The following is a 9,656-nucleotide window of genomic DNA, read 5'->3' on the forward strand; positions in this document are numbered from 1 at the left end:
CACTTGTTATTACCAACCTGTTTGAGAACTCAAACTTGAGAGGAATCAAGTGTTTGTGTTGATGGTTGAGTTGGGCATTTATGTCTTCCACCAGATGTATACATAGCTTTGACGCTTTGGTAACTAATGATAAGGCTCTGTGCGGATGTGGGATGACAAATCGAACAAAGCTATAGGGGAACAAAATTGGGGGAAGGCCTCGATGGTAAAATACATAGTTTTCAAGGCGTTTCAGCTTTAAAAAGCAGGGGTATAAATCAAAAAATTAGTAACACAACTTCTTTTCAAGCCTAGGTATAACGCTAACCATTCATCTGACACCCCTCCATGTACAACTGTTCCATTTGTTGAATTCATCATCTTGAAGTTTTCCGGGTAATCTTGAGTCCCGGAGAGTGCTTGTATGATCTTGCTAGTCTTTGATCTTGATATCTTGAGAAGCTTGATGTAAAAATAACGAGAAAATCCTCACAAATAAGTTTAGATAAAAAGAAATACGGCACTAGAAAATGTCATTAAACGATGTCGCAATAAATGCTGTGGACTCCATCCCCGGGGGGATGGATGATGTTACGTTCACCGCCAAAACATAAATATGTACCTTGAATTGTTCCGCATGGAGAATTGAGCGTGCCTATTTTTAGGTGTTGTCTAATGAATTGTGCGCCTTTTTTGTGAGTTGCCACATGATCATCTTAATGTAAACTATGCAACCTTTCTTTCAAAGAAATGTAGATTCTTTTTTGAGAGTACGCCGAAGGCGTGCCATATCTTTGTAGAAGGCAGAATTTTGAATACAAGATGACTACAACTTGCTGCAGACAACGAGCGTAGTTCGAACTCCACTCCACACCGGGCTAAGTTTCATACACTCAATCCACGTGTAAGTTTCTCTCAAAGGGGAGAAAAAACCATGAATTGTACATACTACTTATATTAGACATCAACACCTCTTGAAGAGTCCTAAACTATTGGTACCAGAATCTCTACCAGAAAGGCCAACACCACAAAGACAATAGAAGCTAATGTTACCGAGGATGGTATTCGGCCATTGTCCTTCCTGAAGAACATTGCTTCATAGAATGGGATATTGGTGATCACTAGCATCTCACAGAGAAAGATTTGGATGGGAAGTACACTAAAGAGTACATTCCACCCACCTGTCATGATGTGACGAAGCCCTCCCACAAGGCAAACAAGGTTGAGTAACGCGATAGTTGCAATGATCACATATTCTGGAGTCGGCGACCCGAATTCCATAATTTCTTGCTCATACCTCTTGGATGCATCTTCATCGCTTACTTTAGATGAAATTACAAACGTCATTTGTGAGATTCCTAGCACCTTCCGTAGGGTGTCAATGACTCCAAATAGGTACGAGGTTATTCTTTTGACGAACCACATTCTTTGTCCATTCCACCATCCTTTCAAAGTGTCTCCACATGATAATGCCTCGTATAGGCTGTACATGTTCTTCACACAGAAGACATATATGAAGGGTGCGATCCATGGACTAGTAATCTGAACGACACGTGAATATTTGCATTAGTTTCAATACAGAATATACCTAGCGGAGGCGAGGGTTCGCCATATAGTATTATGTATCATTACCTCTGGGAAAAGTGGGGTGCCTTTGAGGAGGGCTAGTGAAGGGATGGTAACATAATATAGTGTTGCAAGTGAATTGGGCGCCCATAGTCCATATATACAGTATCCCATTTGATGTCGTAATCCTATTTTTCCATGCCCAAACAAGAAGGTACAGTACTTTGAAAGAAAAATCGAGAAATTACCCTCGCTCCATCTCTTGTGTTGCAGGAGTGTCTGACCAAGTGTTGTTGGACCTAGGCCCAAAAACGCTGGTCTTGTAGGACTGTTGCACACTGACTCCCATCCTCTACAATGTATTGCCAATCCGGTGATTACATCCTCCACTGGGCAACCATATTTTACCCCAATCTCATCTCCCCACTGTGTGTCATTTTCATATGTGCAGGTTGCTAACGACTTTGCTTTCTCTTCAATTTTATATATGTTTTCTTGTATTTTGTCCTTGATTCCCCCATTCCAGTCTTCCTTGTAGTCTATTGTGAATCTCCTGCCGCAAAGGATCTCCCTTCTGTGAAAACACCCAGTGCCAATATATAGAGGACCACCCACACTATCCAAACCGCGCAGCTCCACCTTTAGATTGAGTAGCTATGTTAGTTCCAGAACATGCATAATGATTGCTTATATTATAGAGAACATGAGAGCAGTACTGACCTTATTAAGGACTTCGAGGGAGTTCCCGTATATATTGTTCTTGGTCATGTTGTTGTAATTCTGAGGGTACTGTACAAATCCGATCTTGTGACCCATTTCTTCGTCAAGGAAGAAGCACAGTGAATCTCTGATCGTATCTTTGTTGTTGGAATACATGTCGCAGTCCACATTCATGATGATAGGGCTGTTGCTTATCACTGATGATACCCTTATCTGCATTTTAATAGAACATTCAACACACATTAGAGAAGTCCATTCTGATGAAAGCATTACAACCTTTAATGAGATATATTTTTAATTTAGTTTGCAAGATGTTATTGGGAATTTCCAGACTGTTATAGAGACATACCTGATAAACAGTACCAGTATCTAACAGTCGGGAATAGAACAGATATATTTTAAACAAAAGTTTTTGGCATTTCTTTCAGAAGGCTGTACAAATAGAAATTCATACATTTTCTCAACTCTTAAATAATTGAGGAATTCTAATTTGGGCTGATTAAGTAATGACGTGAAATGGATTATTAGGGAATGCTATGATTTACATGAAGGAAAATAAAGCACAGTGTAACGTTTTGGTTACTCTTGGGATGCTATGATTTACATGAAGGAAAAGAAAGCACATAGTAAAATTATGAAAAGAATAGTGTAACTAGTATGTCGCTAAGAATCAGTATGATAAAATATGAATATTTGCTAATGAAAACTATGAAGTTGATAATAACTTGTCTAATAAGTATATATGACGGGGCAAGGTTAGTGAGTGCACCAGAGCATTCATTGCCCCAGCTTTGAAATTATGGTGGTGTTGAGGCCTCTTCTCGCGCGCCATGTACACAAGTGTTGGTAGCACATTTCCTTCATTATCAACTGCATTTTGATCCTTGCCATCTATCAGTATCTAGAAAGAGAAAGAAGTTTAGAACTTCATACGCCCAAGTATCATGCAAGCATTTACTCCAGTTTGAATGTTAGGACAGTTACCTGAACAATTGGCTGGTGATCTTTTGAGCTAATTTCTAAATTCCATTCATCAAATCCCTTATGATTTGCTTTGATTTCTTCAGGAATTTTGTCTGACATAACTGCTGTATCAATTCGCTCGGTCATTTCGTCATACATGTCCTGCCAAAAAAATGGAACCACATCATCAGTTGCAATGCCACATCTTGAGCACTTTGGATAGGTTGTGCACCCTAAATATTGGATTATTAATATATAATTTAGCCATGTTTTCCCAATCCATGTCTGTTCAGTAGCCATTTGATTACATATGTTAACAAAAAGATGTTTGGAATACATGCTTACCTTGATAAATGACCATTCTTTTGGAGTGCACAAATCCTGAAGCCCATCCGACTCTGAGAAGTAAGCAGCTGGCGACCTAGGCTCAATGTTATATCTCTTGCAAAATGGTATCCAATGCTTTGCAAATGACGACGCCTCCCACATAGCATAGAAAGTGAGTATTGAGCCTCCGTCGTCAGAAAGGTACACACTTAATTTTTCAGCTGGGTAATCGTAAGCCATGAGCGATAGGGTGGTGGAGATGACAAGACTTGGTGGCTCTGAGTGTGGATCAGCAGTGCATACGAAGATATCCACGCAAGGTAGCTTTTCTCCGTACCTTCCAAATGACATAATAACTGTGTTAATGTTCGGTGAGGCAAATATATGTTTGAATGTTATGTTAGTGCATATGCCTAAACATAAGACAATCTCTTAAAAAAGAATAGAAGTTGGCATTCTACAATTCAAACTCTGCAACTGTAAAAACTTGTTCCCTGTTGTTTTATTCAGTTTTGACAGTTAGATGTAAAGTGCCTGGTTTGTGGGTTGAGGGTTCGTTCCAGTCAGCAAGGGTTGAGGTTGTAAAATGGGCTTACTCTTTAAAAGAGCCATCCTTAGATTTAGACTGGTTCACAAGAAAACATCCATCAGAAACTGCCCTTCTCCAAGTTGGATCTGATAGACTGGTTCATTTATAATCCTATTACAGGTCGACAATGCGTGTTTCACTATTTTGACGATGGGATCATGTGCATCTGTGTAAGTCCCTGAGCTTCTACAAAATCAATCGACATACTGAAATATAAATTCTTCGTCGCGCTCTTCGTTGATGTTGGCCTGCTGGGTAGTATGCGCCATATAGTCATACTCCTGACTTGCTAACATTGACATTGCACTCTATCAGGAAGATAATTATGCAGGTTAAATAGGTCATGGCGGAGCCAGGGTAGAACCATCGGTGTCATCTGACACCAAAGCTTTCTTCCGGTGCTCTTAGAAATGTCCATGGATGACGACATGATGTCAATTTTTTCTTGTGATGTATGATGACCCCACTCATATTTTTAACTTGCTCTAGGCGTCACTATCCACTCCATCGTTTTTACATGATTGATTTTGTGTTTAAGAACATCTTCGTCACCAACAAATACACATAGCGCCCCCTAACCTAGCGCACCATAACCTAGCACCCCCAAGCACCCCCCTCCCCCTCCCCCGCATCGCCGCCGCCGGAGGGGGCGCCGGCGAAGCCGGGCGCGCCTCAAGGATGGTGGCGGCGGGGCGGTTTCTTCTCCGGCTCCAAGATCTTCCCCTCGCGTTTCCCGGCGCAGGGGCGCTGCAGGCGGCAAGGGCGGGCGCGCGGAGGCCTCGGGCGGGCGGGCGCGCCGCCAAGCCCAAGGCTTGACCCGGCGAAGATGCCTCGGGTGGCCGTGGCGGCTGTCGGCGCCGGGGCGGGTCCTGCCCTGCATCGTCTTGGCGCACGGGGCTGGCCTTGGTGCTGGATGCCGGTGGTTGGACGACGGTGGCACAGCGAACTGGCGGCGGCATGGGTCCAATCTGGGTCCGATCTGGGGCTACAGACCTGGTCGCTGCTTTGCCTTCTATGGCCTGCTGCGAGGACGGCCTTGGCCGTGTCGTTCGGGTGACCATGGGTAGCGCCGCCGGATTCCTGGCCGGGGTATGCAACTGCTGCCGAGTCTTCTTCTCTGCGGCCGCCATGGGCTTGGCGGTGACGACTTAGCGAGGCGATGATCGATTTCTGAACCTCCTTCGTCATCGTCGGGCGGCGGATGGCGGCGTGGGGGCCGTTTCGTCCGCGTCGAAGAATAAAGGTGGTGGTTCTAGGATTCTTCTCGCACCAAGTTTGAAGATCTGTTGGATGCTTGTTCCCACCAGTCTGGGTGAATTGTCGGGTTCCGGAAGACCCTGCCGGCGAAATTCATTGAGCGATAAATGCCTGAAGATTGCTCGATTGGGTGGTTTCGGTCGTGCACACCCATATTTTTTTATCTGACCGTTTGGTTTCAGAGGGAGCGCTTCGAAGCTCTGCTGACTGTTAATATCATGGAGTTCGTTTTCTTTCCATGGTGCTAGCGGAGAAGGTCATCAAGCCAAGATCGGTGGAATAGCTATGATGGTCGGATCTTGGTGGTGAGGTGGAATTGGCTTGGTGCTTCATGACTTGAAACATCAGCTGGTATGTGGGGGCGAGGAGAAGTTCAGAGTCTTATCTTTCAGAGTGAAAGCCCAAGGTCTGGCCTTAATTGGTTGTGCCTGGCAATGTTCTCGTTGAAGGCATTGTTTTGAGAGACATGATTTTCTTCAGGGTGAAACCTAAGATCTATGATCGGACGACGACAACGTTTATGCACTGTTTCCTTCTTGGAGGCGTCGCTTATGGCGAAGCTTATCTTCTGGTGTTGTCTTGGTGGTGTTAGTGTTGCTGTTTCAAGTTATGGATCTCTATAGCGGGGGCCTTTTTTGTAATTATTTTCTCTTTTTTGGCTGTGTGCATGCTTTATGCCATTAGGGTATGATGTCGTTGCAGAGCTGGGTGTAATTGGTATTTCCGCGATATTAATATATGTTCTTTATCGAAAAACAAATACACATAGAAATAACCAAAAGGAAATTTGCCGTGTGGAAATTTTCAGTTTGCTTGTACCATATGCGCCAGTGTGTTTCTCTTCTTGTGCTACTAGCCAGGAGTTATAATCTTTTTTTTTTTGTCTATCTACGTGGAAAGCAAGTCCCCTACGTACCTAGCTATCTCACCAACTGCACCCTCGTGCATGATTTGTAAAATGCTTCTAATCTAAATCCATCCAAATTAGGTCCCCACCAATTAAACCAACTATATTCTTGAATCGTGATCCCACATATACTAGAAAATGGAGGACATGTCATATTCAGGTGGATGTCGTGTCGGTATATATATAATTATGTTGGATTTGGATGTGTCCGGCTATACGGGCCATGCGCAACTGGTGAACTTGCAGTGCCACAGATTTTATTATACTAAAATTCTTCGTATAGCCAATGATCTATATTTCAGCTGTGCATGTTTTCAAAACTCTAAAGTTTGTTAAATAATTTAACAAACTTTAGAGTTTTGAAAACATGCACTGCTGAAATCCATATTTTCGTTATTTTTGTGTAGCCTGCAATACAAAGAAATCCCGCGCTGAGATTTTCGGCGCTTGTAGTTTACTTTGGTGGCTACATCCAGGAGTTTTTCATGATTTTTAGAATTTTCGAAATGTGATTTTTGAAAATTTCAAAATAAAGGGCTTTGCTATGACAGATGTTGAAAAAAATAGGTCGCCTTGCTAGAGTTCATTGCTTGCCGTATTGGCAGCTGACCGCTGCCATGTTGCTAACTATGTTGCCGCCTTGCCGGTTAAAGACATGGACGACAGGCAAAGGGAGGGTGCAGGTGATCTCTTCAGGCGAAGGATGGGTCAGAAGGGTTGTCAGACGCATGGAATTGAAGGTCAAGTAACTCGGCCTCCCTATAGCTGGCTAGCAAGGTAGCTGCATGGTACTATCTCATACAGCAGCCGTACGTCGCAATCGCACGTCGGTTAACCTAAGCATGAGATGGACAAACGAACCTGGCGGCGAGCCTGTCCCTGAAGGGGCGGCGGCTGACGGGGCTCCAGCGCACGGACTGCGTGATGACCCAGTACGCCGAGTACCAGAGCTCCGCCGCGAGCATGCCCAGCCACGCCGCCCTGCCCTCGCCGGCGGCCGGCACGTGGGTGGCCCGGTAGTAGAGCACCAGGAGTATACCGGCGGCCACCGTGACGGCGTGGAGCCGGTACACCGCCCTGCCACCGATACTCTCCGTCGCGAACAGCCGCCTATCCATCTCCATCTCGCTGCCGGGCCTCTGTTTCTCCCTTGCGAGTCTCAAATTTCCCTGGCCGGAGAGACTGACAGGGCAGTGCTCAACCCCGGTGCTCACATATATAGTGGCAACTGGCAAGGCGGAAAATGCAGTTCTAGTGGCGCTCACTGGCCTACCGTTTAAAACATCCATTCTCGAAAAACGATGTGATGCGTGCAGTCTAATTATGCACTAGTTATAGACTAAGTTACACAGTTTTTTTATTTTATAAAAGACACAAATATTCATATATTTAAGTTTCATACTTTGTACCCACGTGGCTGCTGCATCAATTGCCGGCCTGCATGCACAGAAAAATATAATTTTTTAAATTCTAAATATACGATTTTCATGTGCCGTAAACTAATGCACCTTTTCCTGTGGTGCGAATTACGGAAAAAATACTCCCTATGTTCATGAAAGGTGACATCCTTTTAGAAGGGAGGAGATGATAAGGCTAAGGTCACCGGCTCAGACCCTCCAGCTCGATCGGAAATAAATCCTATACGACCAGGTCGTACCATCCTAGTCGGTGGACCACCTCTGGCGTGCGACATCTGGCAATGCGAATCTCAAAGCAGTTGGCTGAGCCGATCCCCAATTCCCAGTATCAAATCGAGATTGAAGAGCTGCTCTATCTTGTCGAAGTCCATGGACCATGGTATATAGAACCACGACATGAGCAGCGATTCCAAGACCTCTGTTTTGCCCCGATTCTCAGGCTTCTCGGCTGGTGCGGGTGGCGCCACGGCGGAAGCGGACGGCGCCAGACAATGCCCTGCGCATGGGGGGGAGGCGTCACATCTTAGTGGAGTGGCAGTGCGCACCCTCGTGGCAAGATAAGCGTGGTCGTGCACGTGGGGGGAGATCAGCAACCTCTGGTCGATCCGCCGGCGAGCACCAGGGGAAAACCGCGAGTTGGCCACTCCGGCAAAAAGGGTGCAGACTCTGGGAAGGAACGGGATGTCGATTTGATGCTGAGATTGGGGATCAGTTCAGCTGACTGCTTTAAGATTCGTACGCCACATGTCGCACGCTGGAGGTGGTCCACCGACTGGGTTGGTACGACCTGGGTCGCATAGGATTTATTTTCCTCCAGCTCCCCTTTGACCGCTAGGGTGTCAAGGTGGGATTTCACTCATAGTGTATTTTAACTTTTCTACTTAGTAGTTTAAATTTTAGTGTAAAAATTTACACTATAAAAAATAAAATGCATTACAAGTGAGACTTAAGTGGGATCCCGCTTAATGCGCTACCTTTTTTTTGCGAATTCAGGGAGCTTTATTACTTACTCGATAGGATTACAATCACTCGATAGAGTGTCACTGAGAAAATCTGGGTTATAATTAATCCACAGGCATCTCCTCCTATCAACGCTAGCTTGTTTAGCACAAAGATGAGCAGCTTGATTTGCTTCACGCCCAATAAAAAAAATGCTATAACTATTAAAAGCTCTCTTGATCTCTCTAATATCTTGACAGATTGCCATAATCTCAGATCTATCATCAGCTACTAGCTGACCTAGCTACCTTGTCGTTTGGATCGATCGGTCGAGCCGTGTTGCAAGCCCCGACCCGGATGTGTGGGCGTTTGGCGATAGAATGTGTGCGGCACGTATATGTAGTCGCGCTACAGCCACTACAAAAGTCCTCTACTACCAGCTCATCCATCCGTGTCCAAATCGAGACAAACAAACAAACAAATAAAAATGATACGTATCACGTAGCACAAGACCTGATCGTCAAGCGCTAGCTTGGCTCCGTCCACGTCCGGTGCGCGTGCTGTCGTCTCGCGGTGGACGAAGCGAGCATACTATATCGGCCGTCCCTTTTCCTTTTATTCCTTATAATATCTATGCATATAGGCATACATTACTTGTTCTCATAAAAATAGCATACAAAGTTGATACCCAAGCAAGTAAAAGAAAACAAGGAGGATATAAGCAGAAAACTGCTGCAAACCACCGTCGCCGCAGCTATCAAGTACCCCTGTCCTTTGTGATCGTCGCAGAAGAAGAGTACCAGCAGCTGGTCCATACTTTGGCGTTGGCTAAGAAGCGTTAACGAGCTGCCACTAGCTCCGTAAGATTAGATCTAGCCCGATAAAGAACATCGATTGAAGGAGCATTCTGTGCCTCTTATGTTGGATCCACGGCCAGCGACACCCCGCCCTTTATCAGGCGTTGGAATCCCCACCGTCTTCCGCAGACCAA

General features: G+C 45.1%; 1 protein-coding gene across 1 annotated transcript; it reads right to left on the reverse strand.

Annotated features, from left to right (window-relative positions):
* Nucleotides 1-831: 831 nt before the first annotated feature.
* On the reverse strand, nt 832-7,432 carry LOC124651907 (cellulose synthase-like protein E6). Its single transcript, XM_047190922.1, has 7 exons — nt 7,170-7,432; nt 3,574-3,892; nt 3,250-3,390; nt 3,035-3,166; nt 2,266-2,478; nt 1,612-2,184; nt 832-1,521 (listed from the first exon to the last, which is right to left on the reverse strand). The coding sequence occupies exons 1-7, from the start codon at nt 7,430-7,432 to the stop codon at nt 964-966; spliced, it is 2,199 nt and encodes a 732-aa protein (XP_047046878.1). The 3' UTR covers nt 832-963.
* Between the last annotated feature and the right edge of the window lie 2,224 nt (nt 7,433-9,656).

The sequence above is a fragment of the Lolium rigidum genome, chromosome 5 (assembly GCF_022539505.1).
Source record: "Lolium rigidum isolate FL_2022 chromosome 5, APGP_CSIRO_Lrig_0.1, whole genome shotgun sequence".
Classification (NCBI taxonomy): Eukaryota; Viridiplantae; Streptophyta; class Magnoliopsida; order Poales; family Poaceae; genus Lolium; species Lolium rigidum.